This window comes from Spodoptera frugiperda, chromosome 15, assembly GCF_023101765.2.
Source record: "Spodoptera frugiperda isolate SF20-4 chromosome 15, AGI-APGP_CSIRO_Sfru_2.0, whole genome shotgun sequence".
NCBI classification, from domain to species: domain Eukaryota; kingdom Metazoa; phylum Arthropoda; class Insecta; order Lepidoptera; family Noctuidae; genus Spodoptera; species Spodoptera frugiperda.
Genome location: NC_064226.1, coordinates 4,878,337 through 4,900,052, shown reverse-complemented (window position 1 = coordinate 4,900,052; position 21,716 = coordinate 4,878,337). Strand labels below are relative to the sequence as shown.

The window sequence follows — 21,716 nt, the reverse complement described above, 5'->3', positions numbered from 1 at the left end:
TAGCTACAAACGCGACTACGTTTATTAATAAGACGTCATCAAAAATTAACCCTAAAACGACCACCGTCATAATAACTACCGTTCTCACTCATCAATTCTTTCCCCGTCGAAATTAATGCGAACACACACACACACACACACGTACACGTATCCATATTTGTCGGCGTCTAAGTCCCAAATTAATAGTCTAAACTTGGGTGTATCCCGCACGCGCGGGCCCGTCTTACGCGCAACTTAGTGCCAATTAATTTATTGCGCCAACTTTACTTTCCATTCTTTACCTTACCACTTATACATCTGCGGCGGCGGGTTAGCAAGTTGCCAGCTTATTGTGATTTATTCCCACTCTTGTGTAGCGAATATTAACGTACTGCTGCCGTTTTATGGGGATATTACGAAGAATTTTATACTTTATTTTAATTTTATGGAGATTTTTTTAAAGTGTTAACAGGAGTTATTGTTTTTATATTACTTTTTTATATGTATTTTTCTTACATGTCTGTCAGCCATCAGTTAAACTATGAAGACATAAGAAATACTAAGTACTTACTTGTTTTTATCTATAGTAATCTTCATCTATAACGAATAAAACCCTAATTAATTCCACCATAATTTATCCTACCATCTTAACAGCGTTATAATTAATTACCTTAAACCATTATATTGATAAATACCTGGCAACCCTGGCGATACGTCGCCTAGCTGCCTCGATAACCGCGCGAACGAGATTTATTTCGCGAACTTGTTATAACTTCATAATTTCCCCGAATTATCGGCACACAGTATGTGCCATACAGCCTTATCGGATGGCCCCGTGTGTTGTTCTTTTGTAACTTTGTTTAATTATGAAATTATTCTATAGATTTGTTGAGTTTCGGCAGTGTAATGCATCATCTTTACTTTAAATTGGAATATTTAAATCTTGTTCCTCATTTGGTTTATGTTTTTTTAATGACATGGCCATTTTAAGTCTCAAGTCTAGTCTTTAAGTATCTCAATGGTCTAAAAATATAAAAGCCTTGTCGAATATACCAACAAAAATCTAAAACGACTTATTCACATTTAAGATTAATGCTATAACAATTTTGATTACACCTAATAACTCAAAGAAATTGCGAGATAAATTCTACAAACGACGTGAACCCAGCAGAATATTGGGCTAACGTTTAAGAATATCATAAGTGTATTCTGTAGCCGTAAAGCAATTCTAATTAGCCCTCCTTTATTTATGATTCATAAGCCGAAGTACAATAAATTCTGGTGAATCTTTCCGTCCCACATGTGTTAGTAAGCCAGGCTTTAGCGAATGTTGAATGTAGGTTCGCGCCTAATAAGAGGCGGGATGTAAGGAATCGCACTGATTACTATATTATTTATTACGCTACGTGCCGCCCGTGTAAACGCTTCCTAATACTCGTATCTACGCTCGCGTCTTGCAACCTTTTCGCACCAAGTTCTACCTCACTTTTATATGAAGTTTGTAGGGAAGTTGTTGAGGAAGGTATTGTGAAAAGGTTGTAAGACCGTGGGAGGTATAACACCATCTATCAAATGGGGTAACGATTAAGTGAGTTGCAGCGAGCGGCACCTATGAGATTTTTAATTATTGCCTGTATTAAATCGTGATTAATGTGAACCATGTTTTATGGCCAGGTTTTAAGATGTTTATGGCTCTATTACTTATGAGCGGAGTTGTTTACAGGATTTGTTTGCAATTTCTTATCAGGTGTAAATGTTTTATTTTTAAACGCCTTACTGTGGTAGTTTTATTTACAAAGAAATGACATATCCATTAATGGACCGTAAACATATCTCGGTTTAATTACTAATTAACATAAAAAAGAAACGTCCAGATTTTTGCCGCACATACATTGATACATTATAAGCTACACTTCCCACAAAAAGATAATCACTATCCAGATTCTAATCACAAAAAAAAACCCACCCTTCATCTAAAGACATCCCCTTCTCACCCCCATTCAAACCGCGGCCATATTTTCCATAGACATTTTCTTCTTCATTACACACATCGCGATCACGTGACCTCTTACCAGCCAGCTACACCGGCAAAAATGATTATGCCGTATAACCCAGGTAATTTAAATATATCAGACGCATGTTGACAAAGCACTGTTGAGTAATGACTATCATATTTCTCCGTATCTCCTCTTATGATTGCCAAAGGGGATAAAGCATAGAAATTTTGCTTTATACGCCTCTACGAGCTGAGGTATGAAGATACTTTATACGATATGGCGATAATTTTAATGAATATTTATAACTTAATGTGCTTGCGTTTCGTTTAAGTTTTAATAGGAAGTTTTGGTGATATGGATTTTGGGGTGGTGGGTTAAAGGAAATCTGTTTTAAGAGATTATTTTCTAATATTAACGTTTTTTATTTTTATCCAAACTAATAGTTATCATTTAACATGAAATTAATGTAAGTTGACCTAGCAATGTTTTGTAAGTATAAGCCAGTAAACGAGCTGTCGGATCACCTGATGGTAAGCAATCGCCACTACCTTTGGACACCTGAAACACCAGAAGCGTTACAATTGTAAATTGTTGGCCTTCTGGGTTAGGAATTAAAGGGATGTTGGTGAAACGAGGATTGAGAAAGTTTGGGAAGGGGGAATGGACCTAACGTTTCGATTTTTTCCCAAAATAATTGTTATCATTTAAAATGAAATTGTTGATTATTATTATAAGTGCATACATACAACTAATTATCTTACCATTTTTACCAACCATTTTCAAAAATAGTGTTCTAAACCGTGATAGCATAATCATAGAAAACTATTACATTTCATATCCACAACAGCTCCAATACTTTTACCCAAAATGTGTTAACACCAATCATATCAGTACTATTCTCCCACCCTGAGAAGCACCATAAAACACCTACACCTCTACATACATCGCCCTCTCGTCACGATACACCTTAAATCATCCATCTAAACATAATCTACGGCACAAACAATTATTATTTATAAGGTAATTACAAAAACACTCGCGATATCTTACCCATAGCTAACGTTATTTATGTGGGGATAAAACACCGTAAGATTGAAGACATTTTTGCATATCACACCCCTCTTTTGGTTAAATTGAATGATAGCGATGCGTTTATTCTTTAACGTATTTTTAGATACAGATTAAATAATAGAATGAAGTGTCTCGTTGTTGTTGAGGACACGTGTAGTTTAAGTGGTTGTTTGTCAAGGTTATTTTGTTGTAGATATGAGTTTTGTAATTTGTATGAAGTTTTGGTGACTATTAGTTCTTTTAGGTCGATTTTTCGATTAACAGATAACTTTTTTTTTTTTTATGGTTTAAGCAGCTGGACGAGCAGATGGATAACCAATTAATCAATTTGATAAGACCTTTAATTATTTTCACCTAGTGGAATATGTTACGTACATTGTTAATTTAAATTAATTTGAAAGGAAAAACATTTGCTCGTTACAAATAAATGATTTGATTTTCGTTAAAATAAAAATAAATTCATATTCAATACTAATTCTAAACAATTACTATTCAAATCAACAGTTAATATGGAACACTATTTAACTAACACTAAAACACTAAAAAAACAAAATAAAATCTCCGCAACTTAATAACCAACTATAAACCCTATTTCACGTAGAAATAACACACAATTTCCTATCAATATTTTAACCCGTGACACCTAAGGCGTCGTCCTGCAAACTTTATTATCGGTTTCTGCTAACCGATGTATCCCGAACTTATTTTGCATGTTAGCCAAGATACGGTGCACTCGTGAAAGAAACTTGTGAATTATGTGACACCCTGTATATCATACGTATAAGACAGGTATAATGGGGACTGTGATTATAAAATTCATCCTGTATATCATACGTATAAGATAGGTATAATGGAGACTGTGATTATAAAATTATCTTTCTTTTAGCTTGTGTTAGTGCCAGCTTGGCTTCGTCCGCGTTCCCGTAGGATATTATGTAGCCTTTGTTTTTAGGAGGGTCTACCAATGACTTTTCCCGCCTGGGTCGAGGCGAGAGGGGGTGTCAAACTCTTACTGACTAAAAACCACTCCTGCTTTTCGAGCCAGAGCCCGGTAACTCGCTAGGCAGTCCGCAGCTCCGGTTCAGGCATCAGTCCTACTGGGCCCCATCTATAGTGGTGTGATGGCTCTTTGATGTAGACACGGCATAAAAAGTAGCCTATGTGTTTTTCCAGACCTACTGCTACCGCTGAACTAATATCCACACCTTTTCAGTAACTTGAAGATCACAAATTAAGAGCGCTGTTGCTGCCTAGGCTCTGTGGTCATTCTTTCCCAAGAACTACTTTATTTTTCTCTGCCATTTAGTAGTAAACTATTTCGGTAATAAAGTACATAAAATGTTTTAAACTGAATAAACGTAATAACTCGCGTTATCATAATAGCCTGGCACTGAATGTCTCAAAGGACACAGTATCCAGTCTTAAAGAAAATCATATTCATAGAGACGATAAATTCTCACTCGACTCGCACACCTCTTTAACCATATCTGTATTATTTTAATATACGTAAACCGAGTAATATGTTTGTCTCCCTCACACGTATGAGTATGGATGCTAGTTCTATCTCGCTCAGTTTTCGGAGGATATCTTAATAAGATTCATGAAAGGAGGCCATATTTTATATCCGAGTCTGTCCTCTATCTTCTTATATTATCCGGGCAGAAGAGAGCTTTTGAAATATGTGCCTGCTTGGGAATTTCCAATCTTTCAATTACACCTTCGAGACGAAGTTCGAGTGTTTTGGAAGTTGTGAGATAAAAGCTTTGTGCAGCTAAAGTTGACGTTTTAATTATGGCTTCGTGTTAGTGTGGGAAGGCGCTGCAGTCCGCTGCACACGTTGGTGCAATTTTTTGGGGATGACAGTGTTTGTATTACGTTTCTAGGTCGTTTTGGTGTTATGTCATAATAGTAATAAAATTCTCATGTAAGTATAAATAAAGATTAATAGGTACGAAACAATTTTCTCGTAATCCAATGCAAGCATCAAGAATTTACAATTTTAATGACACCTAAAATAAATAAATGATATTTATTTTTGCACTCCCTCTTTTATACGTCATTCTCTTAAATAACTAAATGAGGCCGGCATTTTCTATCAGGGTCATACTCAGGGGTCATCGTCTCTTTTAAAGTCCAGGTAACCCAGACAGTAAGTTCAAAAACGGAATTAAACAAAAAAGAAAAACAATAAAATAGATAACAAATTCATATATTTATAAAAAACCTGAAACACGTAAGCAATATACAAGTAGTTTATGTAGCTTAAAAGTTTTCGTTAAGGGAAGGCACGCGGGGTTACACCGGGATATTAAATAAAGTTACACCCATAAATATTTCTTCAGTTAACTCGGTAACAAGGTAAAAAGCTGCTGCATCATTATACAGCGGATGGATTTATTAAAAAGAGGTAGAACGCCTCACATTTATCATTCTGACACTGGCCATGCTGTTTTAGAAAAGGTATTTGTGGACACTTATTTGAAAGAAGGTGTATCTTAGAATTAACTGCGAGGTAATTATTTAAAAAATATTGTTCTAAATCTAATATAATAATAATTATTTTTTATGATATTAGCCGGTAAACGTGTAGATAAAACATCTGATTGTAAGCAATCGCCGCCGCCCATGGAGACTTGAAACACCAGAGGCGTTACAAGTGCGTTACCGGTTTTTTGGGGGGTTAGCAATTTAAAGGATTTGGGTAATCAGAGAATGGGAAGATTGAGAAGAGTGATAGTTAACAAATAAATCAATCACAAATTTTATTTTTATGTCAAATGCCCATGCTGCAATATTGCATAACATTACCTATACAACACAAAAATAAACTTACTTCAGAAAAAATATAATTCACTACAGCAGTGGGCGCAGTGCATTAAAAAAAGGTAACTAAATTTTTCTTTACTTTACGACATTATTAATTTTCAATAAACCACCCGAAAAAAAAAACAATATTAACCAAACAAGAAACCAAAGTTTATAAACTAGACGCGTTGCGGCATCATGCAAACTTTTTTCATAGACACAAATACAAGCTTATTTCTTGGGGGGCGGCAATATAATACCTTCGGTCGTAAATCTTAACTTTAAGTGAAGCCGGGAGGGGGGATTAAAGATCAGTAATCTTAGGTACAGATGAATTATGACCACCGCGATCCTCTTTATTGTGACTTTAAGAAACTAAGAGAAGATTTTGTTAAACGTTCGAAATTAATTTAGATAATGATAAATGGTATCTTATGAGCCTCCCTCGCCTTGTATTTGCATAATTGAACGGTAACTTATAGTTTCGTGGGCTCTCGAGGTTGTTTTGTTTGCGGTTTTGCTAATGCGTAATTGTTTTGTTTTTACTCCTAATTGCAATAACCGATCTTAATCCAAAATGTTTGGATAGATCTTAATTTTTGACAGAAACTTTATAGAATTAATGTCATCAATCAATCTTAAGCTAAAGATTTTGGATTGAAATAGCTTACTGAAGTCGGTAGTTAGTGATTAGAATGCTGTTAAGGCATTATGTGTTTGATTGAGAACTTGAAATTGACACGTTTTCCATTGATAAATTAAAACGTTTTTAGATTTATCTTTCATAGTTTTATATAACTTAAGAAGTGCAAAAAGTTAAACGTACAAAAGGGTATGTATAATCAAATCTATGTCTATGGAATGGCGATGTATGTACATATTTATGTCATCATAGTCATAATTAATACTTCCAATCCTCTCCATTTTCCTAAAACCAAGAAAATGAAAACCCTAACGTCAGAAATACCAATTTCACACCCATTCTTAATCTAAAAGCAGCCACTAAATTACGAGCCATCCCTTTATCAGCCAATCAGCGTAAAGACAAACGGGCTTATTCATAAATCTCGATGGCGCGGGCGCATTATTCGCGGGAAGGTGAAACAACAAACATTACAGACATAAATCTGCAACGTATCGCGGTTGCGAGTTATAACTGTAGAATACGGACGTTTAGAGTGACCAGCAATTGTTGAATAGTGTGAATGTTGGGAGATGTTTGAGTTTGAGCACATAATTTTGTTGTTTGGTAGAGAAAATATTGTAAAATTTTATCTTTCAATCTTTTCAAGAGATACATTTGCAACATTTAAAACTTCTATGATGCTGCTGTTGTCCATGGTCGGCTTTAATTCACCATCAGGTGATTCGTTTGCAGTCTATCCCATTTAAAACCAATCTTTATTTAGGTGTACTACTACTACTCATTAAAATTGTATTAGTAGTCATAAGTGCCACTAGATTCCTTTCCATCCATTATACTTATTTTAATCTCGGTATACGTTCAATTATATTCTCCAAATGATTTTATTGTAACTTTCGTGAGACATACTAAATTAATTATTATGTTATCGGCACACACGTAATGTTTTGACGAGGAACTCGACTAGTTTCAAGCCATGCAAGAGGCTCATATTCATGAGCAGCATTTCGCGACACACGACGCGGCGATTGTCACGCTGCTACTATTAGTTATATTGTAAGTTATATTTCTCTCCAAATATGTCAATTTATTTCACTAAAATCATAACTATGTTAACCACGCTACCCGCTCGTGTGTCCCTCGCGTTATCTGGGACCGTCGCGCCATAAGACAATAGTAACGCAATAATAAAAATGTTGAATAGCCCCCGTAATGATATTGTTACTGCCGGTAATGCATCCTGCGATAACGGATAAACTGTACCCAGTTGTATACTGGGCCACTGTGAATTATTACTTTATTACTTACTTATCGTACAAAAGGATTTTTGTAGGAAAAACTGCGCGTTGTACTGATTTGTCTGGTTTTATTTAAAAGTACATAGAAATGAAATTGTATTTAAAAGAGTGGTCTAGTGACACTGTACAATAGATTGATTAATTTGATATTTCCATATTAAATAAGTAATTAGTATTCAGCTATCAAGATGTACAGGGTCTTATGTGTTTTGACGATACAAACTCGATGAAGCGAAGATGAAGTCATTGTTGTTGTTACATTACTAAACTTAGTACCAATCTCCTTCAGTCTACTTTAACATTATGTTTAAACATTACGTAACAAAATCATTTACTTACCAACTTTCCTCACCTGCCCATTTTCCTTTTCAATTTGCCACAATATCCGTGGAACGAAACAATATACAGAAGAAAAAATCTCCGAACAAACTTCTAACCATGTCGGCTTATTTATGACACAACATCAAGATTTTCTTTCAAATTTCCCCGAAGTAAACACGTATATTTCTCCGTTTATTATCCAACGCCGACCTCCTTACTTATCTACCGAGTATATTGTTAAAAAACATGATGACTTAGGAACTGAAAGTCCCATTAAGTAGCGTCTCTATTCATGTGGTAACTCGGGCGCGGAAGGGGGTGAGAGTTGCGGCAGGGGGGGATGTAGAATAAATACAAATAAAGAAGTGAGTTGTTTAAAAAGCGGGTATTCCGCGCCAGATAAGGGTGCGTTTCCGTCGTCTCCCCCGGCGGCCGCTCGGCGGAATTATTTCAGCGGTTCGACGAAACCCGATGTCGTGTCGCTGTCGCATTCAACACTCTATCTTTAAAAATGTCTAGTGTTGTGCTCAGCTTTTAAATTGGCTATCGCTTCCTTGACATTTTAAGGAAGTAAAATGGTGTCACACAATTTTGTAACAGTATTAGTTAGAACAACCCTTATTTACAAAGTTATTGAAAGGCTTACGTTTAGCAATACAATACCTATTTTAGGACTAGAAATAAAAAATCCCATCGGGCCTTTTTAAAAACTAAATTATCTTCAAAACCCGTTTATAATGTCAAAAAACATGTACAAAAAAATACAAAATCATCGACAACACCAAAGTTTTCAAAATATTCCATCGAACATCGATAAACTTCATTAACACTTGTTAATTAAACTTATCGACATTACATTTCGTGGCTCCTCCCCATCACTAGTGACAGATCTGGAAAGAGCCACCGTGTCAGATGGCCGCTGTTTCTTAATTTCCTCTCGCCAAGATAAGATTGGCTTTTAGCTTTTTATTGAATTTTCTATGTTAGACGTAGCACTTTACAACTTGCTCTTATTCGTATATAATAAAGAAGCTGATACCAATTTAATTACGGAGCCATCAACGGTGATACACTTTGTTTTATAGTAATTGTTTAGTTCAGTATCGAGTTACTTTGTATGAGTTTTACAGGCACTTGGAAATTCCTCGGAGTGGTATTGTAGGTCCTTTTAGCATTTACTTAAATGATTATGAGGTGGTCTAGGGGCATAATACTCTGTAGATTTTAAGTTATTTTAAGATAATATTAATTAACGAATTAGCTGTCGCTGTATGGAGCTAGAGGTCCCACTTGTTAACATATTATTATACGCCTTCTACTTTACCATTTTAAATCTTTTCCAAAACAATCTGATTCGTCATTCTCAATTCCACGAGTTCACATTACGTTTTACGTACGAATATAAAGTAAGTGCACACATTTGCGCGTGCAAGTCTTATCTCGGGCATAAACCGCGCATTAGCTACGGTTGCACATTTCCGTTCAGCACATCTCAGTATTTTATTTCTCCTCCTTTGAATACTTCGCTAGATGTTATAAAAACGAAGGGAGATAAAGGAATGACTTGTGGCTTCATTGTAATGACGCAGTTACACGGTTGATGACAAAAATATGGACGTCTAATCGTTTGTTTGATTGTAAAATCCATTTTTGTGCCACAAACATTTGTATATTTTCTATACAGAAGACTTAAGTTGAATTGTGGTTGAAACTCTTTATTAATTCTGCATTTTTAAATTCGAATCATTAAGTATGTAAACAAGATTAGTCACATTGTGTAAACCATATAAACAAATGTTTAGCATAAATTCACCTTATTCACAACCGATAGAAACCATACTTACGGAAAATTTGCTAAGACCAATAAAAATAAAATCATTTCCTAATAAATATCTACTTAAGGAACGAACTTAGTAACCAACCATGTATCTTCGTCTTCTCTCTTTGATGTATATTTATATTTATTAAAAGCTAACAAAATTACATTTCATACTTGGAACTGATAGTACTTCGAAGGTAATTATAAAAAGCCATATCAATGCGAACTGTCCACAAAAATACAAAGAGCATCACAGAAAATATCAATTAATTTCATTTCCCGCTTTAAAATTAAAACCACAGAATAAAAATAAAAAACAAAGTAGGTGCAAGGGAAACAGCACTCCGTTAAGTTTAAACAACGAACGAATGAATTAAAAGAAAAAAAGTAAATGAAAAATAATTATTTATCTGTGCAATTGTCGGGGACGGATGACAGATTCTATAAAGTCGCGGTAATCGTAAGACAGCTGTATTGTGTTTAGAACAAGGGGCACGCTTTAAGAGGGGATGATTTTTGTGTGTATTTTCTTTTTGATTGTTACACCGAAAATGGAGAATCAAGAATGAATGTGTTTATTAACGTTTATGTTCAAAGAAAATTTTTGTAATTTTTAACCATGTTCTGGAGACGTTAGTTAACTTGTGTGTGTGTGTGTATGATGATTCTCAAAAGGATTTTCATGAGAACAAAGATACTTTTAACGTTTTTTGGTAATGGCATGGAAAAAGCATGACCTATAATTTTGAACACCGTACTCAGATATTTAATGGTTACTAAACTATTCCTTAGTATCGATTTTGTTTTGAAAAACTGAAAAGTAAAGTAACCATTAAAAGACTCTGAGTACGGTGGTTAAACAATCACTTTAAAGTTGTATTTTTAAGAGCTAATTTCCTGGTCTCAAATATAGAGGGCGGCACCTACCATTCAATTTATTGTTGCAGTTAAGGTTCCTAACCAAAACGGTTGATTAGGTCGACCGTTTCACGCTTAGCTGTCCCTTAGGGACGTAATTAAACAATTTTGACGAGTGCTCGTTAAAAATTAACTTGTTTTGTCTCTCCTGTAAACGAGGGGTAATGTTGATAGGTTTTGTATTTGAGTGAGGAACGTTTTAGAGCAAAGGGAAATGTAAATAAAACAAAATGGTTGTTTTTCTATGCTTTGTAAGTTTAATTTGATTAGGGATAGTTTTTGTTCCAGTTCTCCTTTACCGTTTATATTTTGCGATAAATCAGTACTATTAGTACAAGTTTGCTTGACGTTTAAAGTAATCGAAACGAGAGCGCGTTTGGCGCTCTGATTGGCCGGCTCGAATAAACTAACCGATCAGTAAAGCAAACTCATACTAAGGGTAACCACCAGATTTTTAAGTAACTAAGTACGATACTGTAACGATTAATGTGATGTCTATTCATACGACAGTTACGAGTCGCCTGATGTGATTCCCAAGACACTTCACCATCATCATCGTCATATCAGCCACAAGACGTCCACTGCTGATCATATGCCTCCCCCAATGACTTCCGGATAGGCCGGTTGGAAACGACCTGCATCCAGCGGCTCCCTGCGACCTTAATCAGGTCGTCTATCTACCTTTTCCAAGGCACTTTATACACTCTAAATATTAACACAGAAGAGTCTGCAAAAAGTTTGTCTATTCCTTAGTTATTCTTATTTTGGTTAAATATGAAACGAGCATAAAAACTCTGACGAATTTAACTAAATAATAAATCTAATGGCGTTCAAAAGCCAGCTTCTCATCTTATCACCTTCTGTTTGACATAACCCTCGTGTATTGTTCACAGTAACCGCGCAGCTACTGTTGGAGGCTCGGTAAAATAGTAAACAGTTAAACCAGGCGCAGACATACCGTGGGATCTTTTCACCTGAGGACGTGGTGAACGGGCCGTGGACGAAATTAACTATATGTGCACAGAGTTGCTAATACCGACACGATATAGCTACAAAATAAGAGGTGAGTAACAAACTAACTCTCTTTTGCATTTATTTCACAGAAATGATAAGTGTACCTGCACTTTAAGTGGGGACTTGTTATTGGCTGACAGTAAATAAATAAATAATATACCTATGTAACATTAGTGTTATAGAAAGTACGAATTTTATTTCTAATTTACTTTAAGAAAGAAATGTATAAGCTTTTTTGATATTTTATTTGTATATTTTGTGATTGAGGAATTATAAAATATACTTTATTAAGCATGCCTTTGTTTTAGTTTACTTAAACTAATGACATAAATGTTGATTTCTTAACAACAACGTTATTGTTACCATTATTAAATACATCGGCTAATCCTCTCTTTAACACAAAATTTTTATTCTAAATATGAAATTATATCAAATAAAATACAAATCCATTATGGTCCGAGATTTCGGTACTAACAACTCCATATACTTACATGGCGTTGCGCTGCATAAGTGCGATTTAGCTAGATGTCAGGGCGGGCGACGTTACTCATGCGTTAATTTTGCGCGACAAATTAATTCGAGCACAGATTTAGCAAGAATAAAATGATGGCCCGTGTTTTGTGGCCCGACGTGTACACGAGTACTGCAGTGTGTTCTCAATGGATTCTGTTTTGTTTCAAAAGATTATTTCTTTTGTTTTGTTTTGTTGCATTGTTTGTGGTGGGTATTATGGTATTGAATGTTTTATAGGAAGATTCTGTAATAGTCTGTAATTTGTAAACTGATAGGTAAATAGTACCTTATAGATTTTCGGCCTTACTTATAAAAATCCACTAATCAACAGCTAAGCAACTAATTAACTAATAACTCATTAACTCCTTAATTATCAATTAACTATTTCTTACTTATAAACACTATTTACACGTCACTTAACTAAGCAATGGTTAAATAACGTTTTTATTTTATACGCTGCCAATACCAAACGTAAAGCTACATTGTGATGGTAAAATTCCTGTTATCCAAAGAGAAATTAAAAAATCATAACGTCAAAATTCTAAATTGTGTCAAATATTGTCAAAAGAGTGGTAATTTCAAATTTTTTGGTGTTGTATAAATATACAGCGGTGTGGTGTTTTTGTTGTGTTAGTGATATAATGGAATTGAAATCCGCTAAGAAAAGGTCCCGATCTTCAAACTGGGATGAAGAAGAAAAGGTTATTGTCATATTAAAATTGTTACTTGTACTGTATCTATCTTGTTGCACCAAAATACCTGTCCAAATTGTACTAACTCTGAACTTTGTTATTTTCTTGCAGAGAATCTTAAGACAACTTATAATGGAGAAAATTGATATTATAGAAAAAAAGACACTACTACAAATACCAATGCAAAGAAAAAAGCTGCTTGGCAGGAAATATTGTCTAGGTAGCATTGTTTTATTTTAATTCTTTCATTTCTTTCATTATCTCTACTACCAAAGTGGAAAGCACTCATGTTTATAAATGTTAACCTTTTTCAGTTTTAATAGCCTTAATAAAACGCCCAGGGATATGACACAAATTGTCACCCAGTGGCGTAATACAAAAGGCCTAGTTAAAACTAGAGAGTCGGAGTATCGGCGGGCCAGGCAGATGACTGGTGGAGGACCTCCACCACCAAGTCCGCCACAAGAAGATCTCGAACTAATTCAGTCATTGCCTAATGAGTTTGTGATTGACAGTAATGTTTTTGATAGTGATAGCATATTTATTGAAACAATAAAACAGGTATGCATGTATAGTTTGATTTCATATTGTCGCATAGTATGATTTATTTATTTATACATTATAATAATTGTCTATTGCAGTCACAGTCAACAGCAACTGAAAAGATGATGTCAGAATCTGGGTTAGCTCCCACAGAAATAGCAATTATTGTAGATTCTGAGAAATCAACTCAGGTACTGTAATCCAACTATCAACTGAATGAAATCATTATAATAAAATATTCATTAATAACTATGCTCTCCTTTTTCAGTTATCTAATACTCCTGATGTGGAAGAAAATCCAATTTTATCAACACCACTAGCAGCAACAAAAGTAGAGAAACACACAATAAAAAGGGAATTATATAAGCCTAAACACAAACCTAAACAAAATAACAAGGTAACATCATAATCACAGTACTTATGGTTATGCCTGATGGTTGCATGATTTCTTTCATAAATGACAAAACTGACTGTACTGAATAAATTATGTATGACGCTAGTAGTGGCAAATTTCACCAAAGTTGCCGCATTTAATAAGGATTATAAAATGGTATAGCACTTTGCACAATATTTCTTAAATTCGACACAAAAAAAGATTTTTCAACGAAACTCCATTTCGATGAATTTATTTGAACTTACTAAAAATTCTTCTAATGTACTCAAATCATACGTTATAACCTCGTATGCACTAGACAGCACTTTGCACGTTATTTGTTATCATCATGTTGAAAATCAGCGAGGATCTCTTGTCAAACAACATTGTCTGTTTACCCGTGATTTCGCTTACAGCTTTCGTCGGCAATATATTGTAACGTATGATTTGAGTACACTAGAAGAAATATTAGTAAGTTCAAATAAATTCATCGAAACGGAGTTTTGTTGTGTCGAATTTAAGAAATAATTTGCAAAGTGCTATACCATTTTATAATCCTTATTAAATGCGCCAACTTTGGTGAAATTTGCCATTACTAGCGCCATACATAATTTATTCAGTACAGTCACTTAAAGTAAGGTGAAAATTTTATTCAGAGTCTTTGGTTCCTCTAAAACTAACAATGTTTTCCAATCTAAAGCAGTTGGCTAAGAATTTATGATTCCATATTACTGGAGCACTATTCAGGTTAATGTAAGGAAGACTGCAGCCGAAAAAATTAAGATTTATAGCAACAAGAGTCAAAAGACTGGCACAGGTGTACTTTTTCGTGCATAACACATAAGTCACTGTAATTTAAAAACTGTAGGACTTAGATTTTTTTTTATATATTTCTGATAACAGTTGGAACCTTGCTGATCATCTGGTGCCCGTTGGACGTCGACTTCAGGGACACCCTGTATACATCTTATTGTTTCTTTTTCAGATTGCTGATAATTATGAGGAACAATTGTTCCTACTCACAAAAAAGTGCAAAGAAAATAAAGAAAAACGGGAGGATGAATTGCATAAGAAGAGAATGGCAATTTTGGACCTAGAACAAAAATATTGGGAAAAAAAATTAAAAAATGTTTAAATAAAACTATATATTTGTATTTTAAAAGAAATTCTCAATAAAAATGTTTCTGGTTATGTGTGTCAAATTATTAGAATCCTGTTCAATGGCCTCAGTGTCTTCATCACTGTCTGTGTAAGGGGTTTCATAACTTAAAGTGTCATCAAATTCAATTGCTAAATTGTGCAATACTGCACATGCAACAATTGTCGTTTTAATCGTATTAAAAGACCCTCTCATTATTTCCAAAAGTATCCGAAACCTTGCCTTAAGTACACCAAAACATCTCTCAATTACGTTCCTGGTGCGAATGTGGCTATAGTTGTACCGCCGTTCTGCTTCGTTGCGGGGTCTCAGTACTGGAGTCAGTAAATATGGGGTACAAGGGTATCCACCATCGCCTATAAGTTTTCCTTTAAATTCTCGTTCTTCAAATCTCCTTTTAATGGAACTCTCACGCCATATTCTTGCATCATGAGTACTACCCCTCCAGTGGCAAACTATATCACAGATCTTCAAATCTGCATTACACACCATTTGAGTATTAATAGAATAGTGTCCTTTACGGTTTATATAGTACTGACCAACATCTCCTCCAACTTTTCTTATTTTAATATGGGTGCAATCTATTGCACCGGTAATATGGGGAAACCCACAAATTGTTTCAAATTTCCGAATAGTTTCAGTCTCTTCTCTTAAATTTGAAGGCATTTTAATATAAATGGAACTTTTAGAAGCCAATGCAATAGCAACTCTTTTAGCAGTTCTTGATAAAGTCTGTTGGCTCATGCCATGAATTTCCGCACAGTCTTCTTGAATCTCATGGCGGCCCCAGTATCTTATAGCTGCCATTACTTGCAACTCCACAGGTATACTGCCGCCCCGGCTATCCATGGACAAGTCGTTTCTTAAGATATTTATAATTTTTACCATATTTTCTTTACTGAATCTGTAGCGATGCTTGAAGTCGCTTTCACTCAATTCCTCCATTGGGTTCGATCTTGAATTATATATTTTTACTCTCCTTCTTGAACCAATATTCCTGAAATTTCTTATTTCTTCTATCTCGTCACGGTATGTGCGTAATTCATTATCGTCGTCAAATATATCCATTTTTTAATATTTATCCACTTCACTTTCCTAAGTAGCGGAACAAAGCCCAGCAAACAGAACACAATTCAATGCGAAGTTTGCATGTGGTGTTATTGTTGAAATATACCACAGCTGTGACTTATACGAATTTCGGACGCCATTTTGGTAATTAAGGTCTTTAAACAAGCCTACTCTAGGTTCGTCACTAATTAAGTTGACAGCTATTTAAGCAGTCGCTAAGACATTAATTAGCGTTAATCATCGTTTATGAGTTAAAATATTTTTTAATACGTAGTTTAACTGTGTCTTAACTTTAGTGATCGTTTATAAGTAAGGCCGTTTATGTAAAAAGTTTTAAAACATAGTTAGCATATTTTTTTATTTAAGTACAATTACGTAAACCAATATAATCCTTTACTTAAATTAACATAGAATTACTACTTACACAAAAAAAATATTTTAAGCCAATGTTATACTTACTATTTTAAACACGCTACAATATTCCTTCACCTAGTTCCATAAAGTGAAACACACATCTCGTAGCTCGGCTACGGCGTAGGCGTAGGCGTAGCAGCGTTGGCCTCTCACCTTGTACATTCTAAGATATATTTTCATAACTTAACCTGAATCTCTATAGTCTTATTATGTTTTATTAATAGATCTGAAAAATGCATGTAAGGAATAAATAAAAAGTTACATTACTGTTTAGAAACTTGTAGTCAAATTATATCTTCATGAATCACTTGCTGTCTGATTCATTATCGTTGTCGTCATATTTTACTGTACCACAGAATCATCAAAAATATTTGCTATAGATCACACAATGTCACTAAAAGTCCAGTACCATCAGGCTCAAGCAAAATATGCCTGGACCACTTAACTGACAGTGACTGCCTACTGCAGATTTTTTTTGAGATGTAAAAATCATCCAGTGTCTTCTCCCGCCTTGGGTGAAGCGAGAGGGAGTCTCAGACTCTTACTGACTAAACACCACTCCGTTTCTACTCCTTCTTTTCTAGCCGGATACCCCCTATGCAGTCCACCAGACCTACTGGGCTACTATAAATGATTAATCCCATTAATACAGTACCCGCGAACTGCCTATCATTGAACACATCATTTAGTATTGCACACAACAATCTGTTCATCACAAAACAAAGACATATTTTGATTGAATATCATTTATTTTTTTAAAGGCATTTAACAAAGCAACTGTCAAACTGATTACACCTCAATCTAACTCAAGAGAGGATGAATTGAGATGAGTATCCACCCCAATGAATAAAAAATAAGCCGTGGCTCATCACAAAAAGCGCGGGGGAGTAAAAAAATAATATTATCCTGTGGAAATGAATTAAGCAACTCACAGATACTGTGCTTCTGGATACTGGCTTCAGCGGATTGGGGGTAAGTGTGGAGACAGATTCTGTTTGAAAATAAGAAATGTTCCTTATTTTTGTTACTGTGTATTTAGTCGTTTCAATTAATTTAATGCCGGAAATGTTTTAGTTTAATTTGATTTTGTTGAATTATGTAGTATTATTTTACATTTTATGTGTTAATGACTGCACGGTTGATGCGGAAACTATCGCGCTCGGAGCAACTCTCTTTTTGTGATCCACAAATTGTTGATTCGGGTCTGGCTGTCGACCCAGGTGAAAATGTTAGAGACATTTTTTTTTGTAAAGATACCTATCACTTATTATATCACGTTTACATTAATTTCGCATAATGTATGTATAAATTCAAATATTTGAATCAAGTTCTTCATTTTCAATCTTAATCCAATCTTTACCTCCTAAAAAACTAGAAATCACTGTTTTTAGTCAGCTTGTTCCCAGTTTATTTTTCCGCAATCCGTCTCCATACACCGCAGCGTTTGTCTCCGATCCTTGGCGGGGTAAGTAGGGAATAAAATTAACCGAGGATGATCGCTAATGAAAATAAATTGGCGGCGGGAGATTCGAGATTACACCGACCGCGACGCTGTAGTCCTTTGGAAAAAACGGGACACGTACCGACTAGGTGACTAGCTGGCCTTTGTGGACTGTGACTTATTGTTTTTAAGATATTTGTTGATTTTGAGGTGGTTTTATGAAGTGTAGGAATTCTACTTTGTTGGAAGGAACTGGTTGAATGAGTTGGAAAAAGGTAGTGTAAATTATGAATTGGTGTACTGATGAGGCACTTGTTGGTAGAATTGTCGATAATTCATTATTAATATAAATCGTCCACATGTTAAAACTGACTGAATATAATAATTGAATAAGTATAATAACTATCATGAGACATACTAAATTAACTAAAAATCACGGTTTACTCACGTATATTAATGGAGATAAGCTCTACTAGTTTCGAGTCAGAAAGGGACTCTTCATCATGCGCAGACGCGGCGACGTCGCGCAGCCTACTCTAGGCCGGGCTACGTCGCTTAGTAGTAACTGGTACACCGTGTTTTTTAGTTAAACACTAATGAACGTGAATGTAGAACAACTATGTACAAATGAAACGTTGCAAAATTTATAGCAATTTTTCATCAATTAAAAGAAGAACATTGCCTCATCAATTCTCCTAAACACAAATTTCAGCACCACAAAAAAAACGCACACGACATGACAAACTGCCAAAGACATCTACAAATATGGACGCGCAGATATAACAAGGAGTGGGAGCGTAAATGAGAGTAACATATCCGAGGGTTCATCTTAAGGCGATGTAAGATCAGCCCTGAGTTATGGCCGCGTCGAATGGCGGTTATTAAAGAAAGTGCGATTACATTTTTCATCAAGAAGACTTGGCTTAGTAATCATCTTTACTGTTTTGGGGTAAATACTAACATTTATCGCTGTTGTTTACTGCCTCTTGTTTTGAAATGCTTTTTGTCATATTTTAATTAACTATATTTTAATTTAAAATATTTATAAAACATTGTTACCTTTGCACTCCGTGTAACTACTTCTATTAGTGCCCTAAGTATGAGTTTGCTTTACGTTGAAAGTAATCGAAACGGCTGTAATTAGCCGGCTCGAATAAACCAACCAATCAGAGCTTGGGGTTACTGATATAATTCTATCTTCTATCTATCAGGGTTACTGGTATAATTCTAACTTTACGACATCTAATTTATATCAATCAAATCTAATTTTAAACGTTCAGACTGTATGCTTGAAATCTAAAACGACGCCCTGAAAGGAAAAGCTACTTTCCAATTTTCTTTTAATCATTAATTTATTACTTTTGACTTTTGTCTTCCCTGAAAATCCTACACTAATCACTTATGACTCAGCATGAAAAGTCACCAACAAAACATTTTAAACCTCTTTAAATCTACATCTAAATTACCTAACCCACCAAATCACAGCGCAAACAAACTTTATCTTATCCAGGGTCCATTTTTCGTTGGACATGATATAGAGAGAAAAAAACCGTCATGTCAATTAATAAAATCTACCGTAAGCCTCGGCTTAGCCGGCCTCCTTGTTATGTTATAACTAAAGCTCGCAGATAGGCAGGGGCGAGCCCGCAGCCTCTGTGTTTAACCTTCGAGAGCTATTTGTGTATGTGTGTGAATATATTTTTTGAAATGTGTTTTGTGGTTAGTTTGACAAAGAAAAGTTGGTTTTATACTTTTAAAAACTTTAACACGTATTAATAGGGATATGATACTGGAAGGGGTTAAAATTAAAAATAAGACTTAGTCCGTCTGATCTGGTTATTAAAACAGCTATTAGACCCATGTATTTTTCTTTCCAAGGTATTTTGTCGTGTAAGTTAATAATATAGAGATAAAAAAAATCAGAGTTTAAAAGAGAGAGCAAATACGCCATTGTCTACGAGTATAACTATACTTAGATAGTGACGTCACTTCGAGAGCTATTTGTAATCAATATATCTTCGAAAGTATTTTATCCGTAAGAAAATAAAAATACGTGTTTTATGCTTTTAAAATTAATCTACAGTAGACGTTCACGCTACATTAAAATAAAACATAGTCATCTTCCCTGTTACTAGTATAGTTCACACTACTGTACAAAATAACAAGATTACTAAGAACACTATAAAAATGATCTGCTTTCATTTATATCTATAAATAAACAGTCAAATCCACTTCAAGAATGAAATCTGTTTGTTATTCTTCATTTGTTACAAACACTGAATAGTCGACTGTTGAGAATACTCAATAGACTCCGTTGTACTTATAAATAACTTTAATTAATTTAATGAAAACATGAAAATCTTATATTGAACTAAAACGATTTTAGTCTTTTATAAAAAAAATATCTCTCGCTGCTGTATTTATTATTTACAGCTCATGAATATGAGCCCCTAGCATAGCTTGAAACTAATCGAGTTCCTCGTCAAACTGTTATGCTTATCAATTTTATTTACTTTACTTTAAATCGGTCACCCATCACATGAGACAGTACAGACAGTTACTTAACCTATACACGGATTAGTTCAGTAACTTAATTACGAAACTTAAGCTTAAAAAACCATCTTAAAAACACTTCCATTTTATTTTCCACCAACCTTAAGAAAACATACCCAACTAATAAGAAGTTTTATTTTTCTCAGAGCACTTATAGAGAGTTATTAAGCCAAGTGCATACCGACTGACGTGCCCTCGGTACAAGACAATAAAACTCTTAAGCCCGTCTTGTACCGGAAGATTTACTATAGCAACTTAATACGGCGTAATATCGTTGTCTGTCCTCTGCCTTACAGCCGAGATTAATAACAAAATGGGAGCTTATTATTATTTATATTTGTTGTAATTATTTTTGTGGCTCGTTTATAGTGTAGTGTAGTCTTTAAGAGTTGATTTTGTGAGTGCTGAGTTCGGAGTTAAGTATTTTCGTGACTGTTGGTAAAAGAAATGGTGAAAAGTGGGTGTACATTGTAGAGTGCCATTACGTGCCGTAATGTGCAGATGCACCTCTGTCTACCCCTTCGGGGGTAAAAGGCGTGACGTTTTGTTGTTTGTTGGACAAGAAAATCTTCTAAGTGATAGTCGAACTCGCGCACAAAGTGCACTCTTTATTTATTAGTAAAAGAAATACCCTTTATATCTAAGTTTGATCAAATAACCCTGTATAGAACCTAAAGATCAATATTATCTATCATTTCTTTCAGTAATCAATTCCTTTTAAAGTTGGAATTCGATGTTTAATATTTTTTTCCTGTTCTAGGTACATGGATGAGGAAACTCAGAACATTGTCCTATAGGTATCCTGTAGATGTGAAGTAGACAGAAGTCTTCCATCCCGAACGTCCTTGAGTTTAATGCTTCCCTTATAAAAATGTTCCTAATTTGCAAAATCAGGTTCATACCTATGTAGGTTAGTAAAATATCCTTACTTTGAAGTAAAAATACGTGAACACAATATACGAACAGTGTAGGCAGTAAAATAATAAATAGCTTGTCGTAATTAGAACGTGTCATAATCCACGGTTAACTAACATAAATGCCCGGCTTCGCCCGCTGGCATAAAGCAGTTTGTTTAGATTAAAACTTAATGCCCAC

General features: G+C 34.7%; 2 protein-coding genes across 2 annotated transcripts; one reads left to right on the top strand and one right to left on the bottom strand.

The window, feature by feature from the left end:
• Positions 1–12,671: 12,671 nt before the first annotated feature.
• Positions 12,672–15,121, top strand: LOC118272004 (uncharacterized). The gene is made up of 4 exons (XM_050698770.1): positions 12,672–13,631; positions 13,712–13,804; positions 13,882–14,010; positions 14,972–15,121. Exons 1-4 carry the CDS (start codon positions 13,368–13,370, stop codon positions 15,119–15,121), a joined length of 636 nt encoding a protein of 211 aa, XP_050554727.1. The 5' UTR covers positions 12,672–13,367.
• On the bottom strand, positions 15,117–16,373 carry LOC118272000 (putative nuclease HARBI1). The gene has a single exon (XM_050699110.1). It carries the CDS (start codon positions 16,211–16,213, stop codon positions 15,143–15,145), a length of 1,071 nt encoding a protein of 356 aa, XP_050555067.1. The 5' UTR covers positions 16,214–16,373; the 3' UTR covers positions 15,117–15,142.
• Positions 16,374–21,716: the final 5,343 nt, after the last annotated feature.

Excerpts from the sequence above, each read along its gene's own strand:
- LOC118272004 (XM_050698770.1), top strand. The coding sequence starts at position 13,368 with ATGTTAACCTTTTTCAGTTTTAATAGCCTTAATAAAACGCCCAGGGAT. Across the intron at positions 13,632-13,711 it reads TTATTGAAACAATAAAACAG|TCACAGTCAACAGCAACTGA; the intron begins GTATGCATGTAT and ends TGTCTATTGCAG. Across the intron at positions 14,011-14,971 it reads AACCTAAACAAAATAACAAG|ATTGCTGATAATTATGAGGA; the intron begins GTAACATCATAA and ends TTTCTTTTTCAG.
- LOC118272000 (XM_050699110.1), bottom strand. The coding sequence starts at position 16,213 with ATGGATATATTTGACGACGATAATGAATTACGCACATACCGTGACGAG.